Source organism: Hippocampus comes, unplaced genomic scaffold (genome assembly GCF_001891065.2).
Source record: "Hippocampus comes isolate QL1 unplaced genomic scaffold, H_comes_QL1_v1.1 scaffold12, whole genome shotgun sequence".
Classification (NCBI taxonomy): Eukaryota; Metazoa; Chordata; class Actinopteri; order Syngnathiformes; family Syngnathidae; genus Hippocampus; species Hippocampus comes.
In genome coordinates this window covers 500,137-516,264 of record NW_017805478.1, presented here as the reverse complement: position 1 = coordinate 516,264, position 16,128 = coordinate 500,137, and the positions used below count along the sequence as shown (strand labels likewise).

The 16,128-nt window shown below is 46.3% G+C and overlaps 1 protein-coding gene across 1 annotated transcript in view; it reads left to right on the top strand.

Annotated features, from left to right (window-relative positions):
- csmd2 (CUB and Sushi multiple domains 2) overlaps positions 1 to 16,128 on the top strand; it is a 117,952-nt gene that overhangs the window by 12,800 nt on the left and 89,024 nt on the right. Inside the window, exon 3 of the mRNA XM_019875580.1 lies at positions 14,148 to 14,260. Within this exon, the coding sequence (XP_019731139.1) occupies positions 14,148 to 14,260 (113 nt within the window). The remainder of the gene's footprint in view (positions 1 to 14,147; positions 14,261 to 16,128) is intronic.

The window sequence follows — 16,128 nt, the reverse complement described above, 5'->3', positions numbered from 1 at the left end:
ATGAACTGATGCCATACGAACCCATTTCATACACGCTATTTAAAAAGCAAAGAAATGAATATGTGGAAGCGCAGACAGACCCGGCGAGGTGCCAAGCTCGGGTGCGTGGGTTCACACTTGAAACGTCATTACGCCCACAAATTAAAAACCTGACAAGCCCCGAGCTGCATTACCTGTTTTTTTTTTTTTTTAAATTCCTATTAAAGATGCAACCACGGTCCTGCTATTCACTGGCACGCTAATGCTGTTTGCGATGTTATTGCCTGCAGATGTGGCAGTAGTTTATGTGTCATGCATTATGTGTGTGAATGAGAGTCCGGTCCGGTTCCTTTCTTGATTTTTAGAAGCTATATGACTGTTTTATTGAATGCCACTCTATTTTGTCTTTGTCCGTTTGGTAAATGATTAGACTGAACATGGTAACCAATCGATTCTTTTCTTGTGCGCTACTTACAGATGACGTCATTTATAAGTCGCCGCGGATGCGTTCATTATCCGTCCTCTTTGTTTTGCATTCAACTTGCTACGCTCAGAATTTGGTCAAAAAAGAGGGCGAAATAATCACGACGATGACTGCGTGCTGTTTTCTCAGCAGCCTTATGTGAGGAAACTCCTGCGATCGCCTGCTCGGTGCATGAAGACGCAAACGATCAATCTCGGGTTGCTCGATCGCAAACTGTGACGAGATCCCAGATGGACGCCGTCACTGCTGTGATAGGCGCGGGAAAATTAGAATAACAAAAATGTTCATTTTCGGTTTCTTCACATTTCAAATGTGTTTTTTTCCATAGTACTAAAGTATTGATCTTTTTGTTTTTTCAGCGATACCATGCTCGGTATTATTAACCTTTTAGTCTTATCAGCTTTGCTTCTAGAATTGTCCGACTTATTTTTGAACTTGTGACAAACTCATCTATGAACCCTTGGTTCATGTAAGTCGACACTTTACCACCGGGCTTACTTATTGACCATGCGATTATTCAATGAGTATTTTTGAAATCCGAGCATTCGTGCGATTGTGGATCCTTTCACCTCTCCTGCGTTATCTCCCCCCACGCCGACCCAAAGCGTTCCATGTTCCGCAAGCCCTCAAGAAAACTGGCGTGGAAAAATTGATCTTCGCAGTTTGAACGATGTATCTGATTCACAGCCAAGCTCATGGTCACCGTTTCCCCGCTCGCTTTCTTCTTCCTCCTCTCCCTCTGTGTCACCGTTGCCTTGTTGGCTGGAATTTGAGATGAAATACGTTTATGGATTTGTGTCATGCTGTTGTCCTTCTCACCTCTTCAGTGTTAGAGCACTTCAGTTTGTTGTGAATGGATACTCCAGTGGGACAAAAGTGTCCAGCGGTCTCGTTCCAAACGGCTTTGAAAGGTCTGCAGATTGAGGGCCCCGGAGGCCTCGATTTTGTCTGCCGAGGCTTCTGGATTTGTCTCCCTTTTTGCAGCCGTTGATAGTCAGTTGTCTGCCCGCCGCGCTTCCTCCTCCTGCAATCATGCCAAGAAGATGGCTGCTGGTTTGCTCTCCCGTGTCACGCTGTTTGCTGTCCGGCGCAGCTTGGTTTGCGATACATGGAGAGTCTCGCGTACGCAGCCTGGAAGTAAATCGTGGAAGGTTTTGCTGAGAGTAAATTTGCATGATCCACTAGCGAGCTGGGAAGCACATGACATGTTTAGGTCTGCGTGAATGAGGTCATTAAATGAATTTCAAAAGGAGAGGAAAAAACATGGCCATTGCTCAGTGGGCAGCGTGAGAGCGTTTTCTTTTCTCAAGTGTCACGGTGTGGTGAATAAATAGCGGCGGTTGTTTCAGGGGCTTTTGCATTATGCCAGCGAAGTGGCGTTTCCGCCGCATGATTCATTTCTCCCTCGCACCTTGCCGTTCCGCTTCCAAGACGGTCCCAATGTTGAACTTGGGATAATTTCGCTGCTCTTTGTGCGCTCTCATTTGCTGTGGGTGCCACGTGTAATTTTCTTTCCATCTCTCTCGAGTCTTTTTCTGTGAATTGTGTGTCACACTCTCACTCCTCTCCCCATCCAATCCTTTTAAAGCTCTTTTAAAGCCTGTTCCGAGGCTGTGGTCGGCATGCTGGTTGTTGATTTGGATTCAGCTTACACACCGGAACGTTGTATTTACATCGCAAGGAGGTGTGTCCGGCCCCCCTCGCGTTAAAATTACGGAAAGTTTCACTTCAATAGACGTTCCCCGTAAATGTCAAACAAGGGCATTACCGACTTGACTGAATGTTGATTCAAAGCCAACAGAGCCATTTGGGCATGCGTCTTAATTTTAAGCATCGTCCGCGTCTGACGGCTTCATGTCGACAAAGCCATCTTATTTGGAAAAACGCAGTCCAGGGAAGTATTGGAGTGCACAGCAGAGTTGGCCAATGATAAAGCTGGAGGGACACAAGCTGTCGCTACAGAGACAAGAAGGTCCCTGACACCTTTTATCCGTCACGCTGACTACAAACATCGGAGGTCTTGTCCCCCCGGCGACTTCCCGCCCAGACGCACTTTGATGACTGCGACCCCGACGCCTCGACGGTGACTCACGTTTGACATTTGTCCCCATAAGTCCTCACGACCCCCACCGCCCTGGTCACGGACTAAAGCGGTCAAACCGCCGCTGTTTTGCCTTGTTAAGGAACGGAGATATGATGGTCCCCGCTCTTGCTTGTGCTCACACACACGCGCACACACACGCTCAGACGAGTCTGTCTGCTGCAGAAAGACTTTATCCAACAGCTGCTTCGAACAGACAGCATGGTCGCAGAGCGTTCAAGTTGAACAATACGAAAACTGTGGAATGCAGAGTTCATTCTTAAGTCCAAGCTGGTGAACGATGGCGCAGCCACATGTGTTTCCCTTCGGGATGAGTGACCAAGTGTTGGCGTCGGTTTGATGCGGGAAGTGGCAAAGGGGAGGCGGAGGCGGCGGCATCGGGTGCTGACATATTTTTAGCCCGCAGACTGGATTGGATGTAAATAAGGATCACTGGTGCATGGTGCTGCGAGCAGCATTGACACTGCAGTCAGCCTTGGAGCTTTGTGAGTGCACCCTGTCAAAATAAGAGCGCGCGTGACCACGTGGGAGAAATAGAGACTTGATGTACTTGTCATGGGGATGCAGGCGGGGTTAGGGAAGGAAGTGAGTGTAGTAACGCCTTGTGTGTGCATGGTGTGCGCTGACGTCACCGCCGCTACCACTTTTCCACCCAAAACAAACTTGGCGCTGTGCTTAGTTGGTGGCTAACAGGTTATTACGAAGATATTTCATGGCATCATTGCGAGGCGGCCCCTCACGTTTCCCGTAAGTACTCGGCTAACATGGCCACGCACCCAAAAATATTTGTCATGCTGGTGAGGTAGGATCTCGGAGCATTCTCAAAGCATCACTCTCATCTCTCAACGTTTCCAGACACACAAACGCACATCAACACTCACGCACAACAAACTGTTGGATTTATGGTTCCTTTGAGCTCAGGCTGTTAATGGAGAGGCGGCCACTTATCAACGCCAGCTTTAACAGCAACCCGCAGAAAACAGTGGGGGGTGCGGAAAGACTGATAGTTTGTTTTGCGTCATCTCGAAGGAGTGACGAAAAGTCAGATGAAGCCGGCATTGTGGCTGTCGTGAAACAGAATTATTGGTCTCAGATTATAGAAATAATCAAATTGATGGCCGTGAATTTATATGCCACAGCGCACGTGCGTCTCAATTGCGCGTATTTGCTATTGATGTCTTCAAGCGTTTTCACGGAATGCACTCCAGCTGCAGAAAAAGAAATGAAATGTTTTCCAGCAGAGGTTCAAGAAAACAACAAGCACGGATGTGCCGTGACCTGCGACTTTAGGGGTCGTTCTCATGAGTGGAAGGAACGTGCTCGTTTATTCCCCTGAAACGCTCAACTCTGAAAATGGGAAGACGATGGTTTCCAAGTAATTTAGTTGGCCTTCTAAACCTTCTGACCCTGTTTCATACTGCACGAGCGATTCACGCAATTGTAGAAGCACGATATTATGAAAAGTTTCAGCACATTTATATCGGTGATTTCACCGTTTGTGTGGTTTGGTGTTCAAGATGCGTCTAGAAAAGAAATAGATTGATTTTAAATGGAATACATGCATGCTGTCTTTGCATGCGATCCAGACAGTCATCAGCCCATTGTTTTGCCTATTGATTGCATTTCTTGGACAGCACGTGTTGACCAAGGAATCTGCGATGTATTCTTTTTTTTTCCTGATCTGGCTTCTTTTGCCGCCAACATTGTCTTGAACAATATAGTACTGCCCGCAGGAGTTGTCACATTAGCGGATTTTGCCCCGAACCGATAGCACAGTGGTTCTGGTTGCCACCGAGTGGAGCGCTCCGTTTTGCCGAAGTTGCTTCAAAGCACAATTTATCAAAAGTCAGTTCCACACAATTCACCGCTCACTTGAAATAACGAGTACGGCCTGTCTGTGGATTAGACAGTATAACTACATCGAAAAATAAAACACATTTTAACTTGTGGATCTCAAAAAGCTTTTGCCTCAGAAATGAGTGGAAAGCCCTTCACATTTTTCAGCATCTCCCTCCTTCGCACTGCAGCTGTCATATTCCCCCCCCCCTCCCCTCGTGTTTCCCCCCCCCCCCCCCCCTTTGATTTCACCCTTTTGCCTTTCTGGGCTCTCTGAGTCATCAAGCCACATCCCTCCGACTAGGGATCCAAACGCCTTGTGAAATGGGATCATCTTTCAAGTACAATGGCTCTGCAAATACACCCGGCAGCCTAACTGTGGCCAAAGGATATGTCTGCCATGTAATGAGGACGCTTGCGGTGCGACCAAGGTCAAGATCAACACACCAGATTCTGTTGTCAACATCACTGGGATTTCGAAGAACTCGAGAACAAATCATTCCAAGCGCTCAAAAGACATTCCAAGCCTTGGCACCTATGGTGGTTGATGATGACAATAGATCAGATTATTTTGGCCAAGCCCCCAAAGGTTGCATTCGGACGTGATTGGGAAGTTTAGAGCTCTGAAAGGAGACACTTGTTAGGTGCACTGTGATTTACGTTTGCGACAGTCTTGTTGGTTTGAGCCTGCACCTAATTCAAGATCAGCACCGACCGTTTTCCGGTTTCGTGCATGCAGAGCCATGTCTCCCCCCCACCCACCACATTTCATCCTGATCATTATCTTCTCACATTTCCTTTGTCGTCTCCTTTTCTTTTCTTGCTGCTGTTTGATCAGCTATGCCCATGGAAAGCAAAGAAGTGCGCCGCTCCGAAAGTAAATTGCACCGCTCGGGCACTCCATCGGTCACTGTGTCCCTGTTGTCCCTGCAGGATAATCGGATCTTATCGCCACCCTTGTTTGGAGTCTATTATTGGTGTCCCCCTATGAAAGGAAACTGAACATCACAGCGTGTGCGATCATAATGGTGGAATACCAAATTCATAGCTTCGTGCTGAGTTAGAGACGTCAAAGACCTTCACTAGCACATTTGTAAACATGCTTCATTGCATATGTGATTTAATGTCATACTGGCATCGCATGTGGCCATACGGACGGACGTTTTCTGTTGTTTGGTATTCAGTGGCAGTACATTTGTTGGCTTGGAGAAAAAAAAAATACAGGTTTCTCACCAACAAGCGGCTAACACAAACCGTAATGGTAATGGACGAAGGCATGAATGACTGTATCTCAATCTGCTCTTGAGAAAGGAGAGGGCTTGAATTTAGCCAGCTGCCCAAAATGAAAGAATTTGGATTGAACAACAGCACCAATTTGCCAGTCCAATTTAGAAAATACTGTCCAATTTAACACCCAAGTTTGAGATTGTTGGCTCAAGATAAGGAGCTTGGAGCCAGGGGGCCCAAGTCCGCAGGACGGAATGTACAGGGGCCACAGGGACCAAACACCATGACTTCTGTCTTCATTGAACTTCAAGAAATGTAGTGCCATCCAGGTCTTGATTTCCTCCAGAAAGGATAAAATTGGCCTCAATGAAAAAGCGTCTTTTTCGCTCAGTGGGAAATAGATCAGACAGTCATCTGCATCGCAGTGGAAGGAAATACCAGGGAGCAGATACAGTGAGAACAGCAGAGGCCCCAGAATTGAGCCCCGTGGAACACCACACGACAGTGGGGCAGCTCGTGACTCAGAACAACCAAGCCTAACACAAAAGGTTCTGTCCACTAAATAGGACCTAAACCACTCAAGGGCGCTACCGCCAATGCCCACCAGGTGCTGCAAACGAGCCAACAGAATACTGTGACCCACTGTATCAAACGCTGCAGTTAAATCCAATAAAACCAGACACCCACAGGCTCCAGAAGCTTTTGGCATGACACGCTAGTTGCAGAACCAATGCGTCTTCCCTGTTGCCTCTCTTTTAATCGGGTCTCTTTTGTCTCAATTTTCGCACCTTGTTCATTTGATGAATCATAATGCATCACTGTTGCTCTCCACTGACGCACTGACAGACACCCGGGCAATGCTGAACAAACAGATGGCACGTCTCTCGGCAGATCACCGTCAAAAGCTGTGCCGCTCACCTGCTCATATGAGTCACGCGACTTTCAATCAATGTTATTCCCCACCGTAATTGTTTTCTCCCCAAGGATTATTGCAAGTTGATTGGGGTGGAACAAGAGACATGCAAACGCCATCTCATTTTATTTGCCAGCCTTTATTTGTTTACCGCATGATTAATTGATATGTCTGAACAAGGACGGACACAATCCAATGCCATTGTTTGTGCATAGCCTCACTCGGAGAAAAAGAAACCTGCATATTTATCGGTTCTGTCCGGATGTTTCATTAACGTATTGCTCGAGCGCTCTATCACGATAAATTGTTGGAATTTCTGCACTCAAATCTGTAGATGGTTTCCACGCATCCGACGTCGAATGCCTTCAATCCTGGCAAATAGTGGAAATCCTGGAAGTATAAACGATTCATTCCAGGGATGGAAGCCTGTCATAGGCATGTCATTAAGACAAGTGGGGCCTGGACCATTCAGTATGTCTCATTTACTAGCCTCCTTCAACTGACAGCATATGCTCGGCGTATTGCCTTCAAGGCAAGTAGACTGCTGACCGAATGCATCTGGCACCACAGCATTGCGACAAACTGTTGATGAAGTGCAGACACCCAGAGAGGAAACCACACGCGACTCACTCGCTGACCAGCTGATGCTCCGCATTGGGCATGCGCGCGTATGCGTGTGTGTGTGTGTGTGTGTGTGTGTGCCTGCGTTACTCCTTGATATCAATCTTTAACTCTGAGCATTAATACTTGCTCAAAAGGATCACTGGATTGATGGATGGATAGATTGGCAGTACAGTAAATGGATGTAGGAAAATGTAAGGATGGATGGATGGATTTGGAATGATGGATAGATTGAAAGGTGGAAAAAATGATGGATGGATCGATACACCGATAAATCAATGGATGGAACAACGGATGGATGGAAGGAATGGATAGAACAATAGATGAATATATGGATGGATCGATACACTGATAAATCAATGGCTGGGTGGATTGGTTATGAGGATACATTGATGGATGGTTGGATGGATGGATATTAGGATACATGAAAAGAGGATGGATGGATGCATAGATGTTTGAAGAAAAGTTGGATGGATATTTAGAACGATGGGTGGATGGATGGATGGATGGATAGATGGTAGGGCAGTGGATGGATGATTGATGGATTGTTGGATAGATTGATGGATGGTAGGATCGATGAAAATATGGATGTAAGGGTTGATGTCAAGATGACTGCATAATGGTTGCATGGATGGATGAAGAATTGGATGGATGGATCGACAACCCGTCTATAAATGAAAGGGAGTGTGGCAATGACGAAAACGGTCCACAATTCCAATTTTCATGTGGACGAAGGGCGATGAGACAAAGGCAGGCATCTCATTGAAAACTCCATGGAGAAGTTATCTCTTGTGAAGCTGCGCACTCCTCTGGAACTCCTCATTCACACTCTCTTCACATGCATGCGTGAGCCCATTAATTCAGCCGTTGATGACTTTTGCAATTTTGCTAAGCAAATGACAAAATACTCAGGAGTGTGTCGCCGCCAATGAGTCAGTCTTTTCCCAAGCCGCGTGCAATTCACCGCTTGGGGAACTGCACTTGCTCTAATTCCACACCGTGCTTTCCGTTACGTTTGCCTTCACTCTGCTTTTTTATATTGGCGCAGCCCCCAACTCCGCCAAACACCCCCTTCCTCACCACCCACCCTTCCCTGTGGAGAAACCGGTTCGTTAATGACTCGGCTGCAATTCGTCTCTCAGTGGGCGCCGACTGCGGTTGATTATCTCGCCGTCAGCACTCCGCACCAGTGACGTCGGGGGAGACTCACCCGACGCTCAGCCGCCGCGCACAAACAACCGGCGATGTCACGCAATTATGAATATTGACGAGCCGCTGCGTGCGACGGTCGGCCGGTCGGTCGGTCGGTCGCTCTTGATGGAGGAAGAAAGGAGTCCTTTTTCTGAAAAGTTCTTTGAAACATTGATGAGTTGTGCAACGGGCAGGGAGCCGCGCTTGAGTTTTACAAATTCTTCTCGCCTGCAGCTACAATCAAATTCACCTTTTGCCGTGTGAACCCGCATGCCCTGCGGCCCTTCGGAGTGTGATGATGAGTGGTGCCAAATAAAAAAGAAATCAACATTTCAAATCCAGAAACGGGGTTAAAACCCCTGCAGGACCACAAATGAGTAGTCTTAAAATATTTGCCTAACTTAAGGATTCACCAGAACGAATTCTCGCTTGAACCTCATCACTTACATCAAAGCTTAGATGCCGGCCTTGGGCAAAGTGACTTTTTACATTACAGTTGCCCTGACGTGGAAAGATAAGAGGGGCCTAAAGAAAGCCGGACTAATTGGTTGTGAATTTCGTTTTATAAGCTGTAGGAATTAAGTAGCGTGAATTAAGTTGTACCTCCAACAGCTAAAGTCAAGTGTGGAGCTTGTGATGAGTCACACAAACGCACTCCAACTGAACTGCAGCTTTTTTTATTTTTTATTTTTTTTGGTCATCCCTTTAAAAATAACCAAGGATGCAGAAAGCCGGACTAATTGGTTGTGAATTTCGTTTTATAAGCTGTAGGAATTAAGTAGCGTGAATTAAGTTGTACCTCCAACAGCTAAAGTCAAGTGTGGAGCTTCTGATGAGTCACACAAACGCACTCCAACTGAACTGCAGCTTTATTTTTTTTTGGTCATACCTTTAAAAATAACCAAGGATGCGCGTAAATATGGATTATTTCTATTTTCTACGGCAGGAATGGTCTGGTGCATGTGAAGACCAGCCCAAAAAAAATCATATCAGTTATCATTTTGCCAACCTGCTGTTCCGACGCACTCATCAGGCACCCCAGGGAGGAAAGCTTCACACAGGTGCTTGGAGAAACCGCACGAGACTCCCTTGAAGTGAGGCGAGCAGGTTACCAAATACGCTACAATGGAACCTCGCTGACAACGTACCTTTGAGGGACAGAATGAATCTGTACGTTATAACGGCAGTTCGTTGTAACCATTTCCAATAAAATGGCCACCAACGACGATGTAAAACGCAGTATGAACATTTAGAGATGTAAAAACATGAACATTTGATACAGTGTAAACCTGCCGTGAGGTATGGCAGGAAGTACAACAAGGTACCGAGTCGATCAGTAGCATTGCCAAGCAACAGAGGGGAATCCCACGCTGTCCATTTTGTTCATAAGCAAGGTCGCCTCGGCAGTTAGCTTCCCACGCACCGTCGTCACGAAGGCCTTCTCGCTATTTTGTCAGAAGAATCTGGTCGTTATCATGAAGTTTATTTGCAAAGGTGTAAACAAAAATCGGCAAATGGACTTTGAAACGTGTTAGCGGTGAAAACGTAAACGGGGTACGTTGAAACGAGGTTCGGCTGTATTTCGTTTTCCCCCCGGGAAGAAACACGTTTCTATCGAGCTCTCGTTATTGGTCATATAAAGCTCAATGACTGAGTGTTTTGTAAACGGAACAATGGACTGTTCTTTCCCAGAGCACCAAAAATCCATAGCTGCACACAACCCCCCCCCCCAACCCCCCACCCCGAAAATCCACCCTCTATGTCGCTGTGTCTCATCTCACCGATCATTTATTGGCTAATACCTCCCTTCCATTTGGCCATCAAAATCCTGCTGCTCGGTCTATTTTTCAATTTTGTTTTTTTTTTCTCCTCGCTCTCCTTGCCGGGAAATCAGCTGTTTCAGCACTCTGTTCCTCTTCCATCCTGAGAGCACGCGCTCGCGCTCGTACACACGCGCACGGACAGGAAGGCGCACGCGCAGGCTGAGCGATGGGCGACACCAAAGGATGAATGCCCTCCTTCGGCCACAAACACGCTGAAACGGAGACGAGCCGGCCCGTGCGTGTGCGCGAAGGTGTGCGAGCGTGAATCCAAATAGCGGCGCTGCTTAATGAAGCAGTTGATGATTCATCTCCTCGTGGCTGGAGCGTCTCCGTTCCTGTCCTCCAACTAGCGGCAAGCCCTCATTATTACCATCTCGCCGGTGTTTCTTCCTCCGCCGTTATCATCCGGTGTCTTCCCGGTCCGTCTGTCTTCCCTCCATCCCGTGGGTAGTGAAGGGATAATTGGAAGCAGAGGCTCCTCATTGAGATGATGCTGAAGCCAGTCAGGTGGAAAGTTTCCCTTCATCGACTCTCCCTGCACGCACGCACCCACACGTATATTTGAGTCACATGTTGCTGAATGTGCATACAATTGTATGAAGGCGTGTAAACCAAGGAAGGATTAGTGGAGCCTCCCATTCAAGAGAATTGTAAAAGGGTTACAGGAAGCAAGTTACATTATTCTGTAACTGCAAAATACGATTTTTGATGACAGGCAAAATGAAGAGATCATTTTGAGGGGGGGAGAAAGTTCTCCTTATGTCAGGGGCCTCAAATTCAATTGATGTTTGGAGTCTGGTTGTGCCTGGTCCACTTCAGTGTTCCACAAAAGGGGTATTCAGAAAAAAGTAAAACAAATTCAATCTTCAGTCAAAACGGTTCTTCAGAACATGAAAAAAAAATGGCGAGCCGGTCCTACAAACGCCTCGGCATGTCTAGTTGAGTCGTGACATCTGATTTCTTGAGCACATTCAAGACATGTCGGTGTGTCCTCGGGCCTAACCCAAAAAAACGTTCCCTCTCCTGATTTTCTGGAAAGTGGGTCTTCTCGTCGCCAAATTTTCTCCTATGGGAGGCTTTGAAAAAAGAAAACAAAAAGCCACAACTAGGTCTGGGTGACAGGATCGCTTTTCTTTCCACTTGGCGTCACTTGTGAATTTCAATTGACTGAAATCTGTCATGAGCCTCAACTACGGTCGCCCTTCAGCGAGTTTGATACCCTCGCCGTTATGCACAAAACACCTGGCAAAAATACACTGAACTCTGGCCCAGATATTGAGGTACGACTTTTACCGCGGGTTACCGGCACAGCGCTCTCTTTTTCTCATTATTTGAAGCAGTTTGTTCCACATGAAAGAGTGTTTACAAATGAGTGGATATAAACCACTTTCTGCAAGAGCCACTTCGAAACTCTTATTATAACGCCGTGTCCTTCCTATTTCTGCCTCCTCTCCCTTCTCGCCATCTTTCATCCGGCCGCCATCTATTCACCGCACGCTCGTGATAGCTGTGATATCGAGACATTGTTTCGCCCGCTCTCACTTGCAATCATGCCGCGCATCTCCACCGCAGAAGCAGGCAAACTTGGAGCGTGCAGTAAACATGGCCCGATAGGTCCGCAATCCATCATCCCATCGCGGTCTTTCATTTCCCTTCTCTTGTCGAGCCAGTTTCTTTTTGGTTTTTACATGAGATCCACTTGGTTTTGTTGGCTGGTAATGAGTCGAGGATGCTGTCAAGCTCAGGCCAGATGATCTAGACTTTGATGCGGCAACAATCGGCCCCCTTCGTGCTCCATATCATCATCATCCCCCGCTTACCCCGCATTGCGCTGTTGAATCAAGATGGCGGCCTTCCGATTCAATTTGTGGTCAGTAAGGGGCTATTTGCATGAACGTGTGTCCCGTTATTTCCCTGCTATCCCCCACCGCGAGGAGTAAAATGATACTTCTTTGTGTCTTTTTGTTACTGAGTCATCCCCGCTTTCGTTGGAATGTGCACTGCTCATATTCAAAGTGGTACAAAGTGAAACACTGGATAATCTCTCTCAGCAGGACAAAAAAAAGACATTTTAAAGGGGGCATATATTCATGCAGGGAAGGCGTGGCTCGAGAAAACAGAAATTGCTCATTTAAAGTCAAACCCCAGAAACAGTGGAGAGCAAAAACGAAGATCAAGCAACATTGGATTTTGCTACGTATATATTTGTGTGTACAGTATACGTAGACAGGTATGTGTGTATACACGCTATGCTAAACAGTGCATGCGTGTCCGTGTGTGTGCCGACGTATGCAACGATGGGTCGCCCTGTCATACAAAGGTGAGGGGCTTATGGCGAAAGGCTATGAAAGATGAACCCCTGCTGCTATTTATGACACCAGAGCTGGATGACTGTGCGAGAAAATGAGATCTGCCTTCCTGTGGAGAGCTTTGGGATGGATTGCCCGTGATGGACCTCGGTTTGTTTCGGCAATGAGCTCCTGCCCCTCCCTCAAAAAAAACAAAAAAAAGCGTCCACGTTTGGACCCGGTGAATTATTTCTTGAATGCAGCCGGCATCACTCGCCCGGCGTAGTCACGATAACAATGCCAAGTATCATTACATGTCAGTATAGCGCTGCATGCGTATGAGCTCGTTTTTATCACTGTGCTTTGAAATAGCGTCTCGCATAAAACAATTAGAAGCATCTCATCATCATATGCAGTCTTAAACAGCAGAGGATCTGTTCTCGAAGTTGCTATAAAGGGAACAGGCTCAGTGAAAACACACCGATTGCCTTTTCCGGGGCAGTGCACACTAATTAAAACCAATTATTGAAATATAATATTCAATTTCTGCTTCCTTAAATGACACACAGTGGACCTTTAAGCACAACAAAGCAAGGTGCAATTCAGTCAAAGCCCAAGAAGTCATAAAGGACGCATAAATGTCATATATTTATTCTAGGCACTCAAGCAAAACAAACATAGAACATATTACGCATCTATTGTTGTTACAGCAGCCACGGTTTAGTTTGACTTTATCCACTTGAGATGTCATAACACTTATTACAGTAATCTGCTTCTGCTTCTCTCGTTTTCCTAAAGTCTTTACACTGGCTCCAAGTCAGCTGTTGGGTAGATATTAATAGAAATCACGGAATGATTCGGGTCCTGAATACATTCAGGAAATGCTGACTGAATACAAGCCCAGTCGGGCTCCGAGGTCTACAGACTTGGGCCAATTCGTTAAGCTCAAAGTTCGAAGCAAACATGGTGAAGCGGCAATGAGCTGCTATGCCGCACGCAAATGCAAAAGTGAAGTCGGCCCCGAGTAAAAACAAGTTGGTCAAAGAACAAATATGTGTCCTTACCTATGTCGGAATTAGTGTCGATTGTCAACGTTCCCCCCTGCTCAGCTCGATATTTAAAGCATGTGGCTGGTCTCGCACTGCAATCGTGGGGGGAAAGTCCCCCTTCGTCACATGCATATTTTATTTCCCAATCATGTTGCGGTTGGAGAAGTGCCAGAACTGGCCGACGGACTTACAGTTACAGTGCGTGTGCTCTGCTTCTCTCCCGAAATAGCAAACATATTTTCTGTTCCAGCTTACTCCCACATCGAAAGCGTTCTCGGTGGTTATTAGAGATGTTTGTTGACTCGGGGCCTGACAGTTTTATGTTTGTCTACTCAACTGTTTGCTCATTCTTACACGGTGTCTGATTCGCCGCATGATTGCAGTCCCTCAGTCTGCGCTGAGGGAAAAAGAATCTATCGAGCTTCTCCGTCTTGAGGAGTTGTCATTTCAAATTGCCTCTGGATGATTCACGACCTCATTAAACACAGACACACGGGGGTAAAAAAAAAAAAAAAAAAGTTAGCCCTGAATGTGTCATGAAGCAGCTGGCCAAATTTGTGACCTTGCAGCCAAGTCTGTTGTTGATTCAAAGTGTCTGATTGTTATTGTCCCCCCGTTTGTTTGTTTGTTTTCAGGTTAACCGGGTTCCAGCTGCCATCGCCCATCGTAAGCACAGGCTCCAGGCTCACATTGTGGCTGCTATCCGACTACGCGGTGAGCGGCCAGGGATTTAAAGCATCCTATGAAGGTAACATTCCTTCATTGTTTCCCATTAGAAGAGAAAACGACGCTATCTATCATCCCGGTGACCGCTTTAAAGAGATGTTACTAAAAGGGAGAAAAGAACGCTCCCCAAGGGCGGGGAAAAGACTCGCGTTATCTGCAGATGGCTTGTTCGGGAAAACATCACGGTGAGATGTCCTTCGTTCCAGCGTCTTTGGACGAAGACCTGCGTGACGGAGGAAAGCTTCAGCCATGACTGATTAGCGCGTGGTCGCGTGGCTTTATTGAAAACCAGCGGATTTATTTAGGTGGTTTAGGTTATTATCACTTTCCTCACGGCGCAAACCGTGAGGCTTCATCACGGTGACATAGGATTCTTTTATGAGCCGTGCTCTAATGATATTAATGACCGCATTCCTCGGGCCTGCGCGGGAGGTACGGTCAACCCGGGGAGGGGAGGGGAAGATGAGTCGGTCGACTAATGAGGCTAATTACCCGACAGAGGGACTGTCAGTCGTTTCGAGCTTCCGCGACTATCGGGATGTGGCTCAATGGAGCAGCGTCAAGTCCCCGGGGGAGGCTTGAAGACCACCGCGTGTGGCAAAGTGAAACGGAGGAGCGAAAGAAAATGTTGACTCCGTCCACAGGGGTGCAACTTATTTCTTGTTTTGTTGAAAGACAAACGGAATAGCCATGCTTTCATCAAAGGGGTGACGATACTTGAACCTTATGCATATCGTTGCTGTTGGATGACTCGGCCCAGGCTAAGATGACAGTTTTGATGTCCATGTTGTTGTCGTCGATGACGTCAAATTTGATTCGGTGCGCGTGATGGGGACGCTTCATGAGACAGAAGCGTAACATTGGACATGAAGTGTAAATCCCATCCATCCCACCGGATTTGGCGTGCACGTAGCATGAGACAATGGCAAGAGGGAGACTTTTCGGAAAAAGAAAAGGCAGCAAGCAAAAGTCAAGTCGAGATTGAGTCAGGTTATAACGTTAATTCGCTTGTGGAGGCTCTCAGTCGTACAGGAAAGTTCCATCGTAGAAAGGGTTCTGTCAGTCATCATCTGTACCTGTGGGTAAAAAACAAAAAAGGAGAGAAGCGAAACGTCCGTTTTTGTTTTTTTGTTTTTTACCCACAGGTACAGATGACGACTGACAGAACCCTTTCTACGTTATAACGTTAAATTGCAAATGAATTTTGGTGTCATTTTTCTTCAGCGGATAATCTATCACTCATCCATCTATATCATCAAATCCTTTCATTTCCTTATTAGTTCGAAATCCTTCTTAAGTAGATGATTTATTCTGACAAGCAAGAATATATCATGGACTTGGTTATATGAAACAGCCTGTCAGATTTCTTCTTTGATTGCGTGCATAATTTTTTTTTTTTTTTTTTTTTTTGGGCATTTGCATTCTTTGATGGATTTGGACACCGAAATAAAATATCCTCATGATAATATTGAGTCCTAACGGAATTTAAGAGAATGGACCGATTAAGCAGAAAGCGGTGCGGCCCATTTAAGGTGATTGAAGTAAAGCAAAATGAGTGGGATGACTTTTACATTTGTTGTCCATGTCCTGCACTTCTTAATGACTTTGTGTACAAATGCAGATTTAAAAAAAAAAAAGAAAAAAAAAAACAAGAAGGTCCTGCAGGTATTGTTGGCCACTTTGAATAAATCATTGTTTACTCAATAGTCATCATGAGCAACGTTTAGAATTGAACTCCAAAGTCTTCCTGCCGGTTCCTAATGGGGTTGCATAGAGTCGCCACTCGGCGAAGTTCTTTTCTCCTCCTACACTCCCGCTGGAGCTCGAGCCAACTGCTGCACATATGGCATGAATGTAACATTTACTTGAGGGAGATGTGATATTTGCATA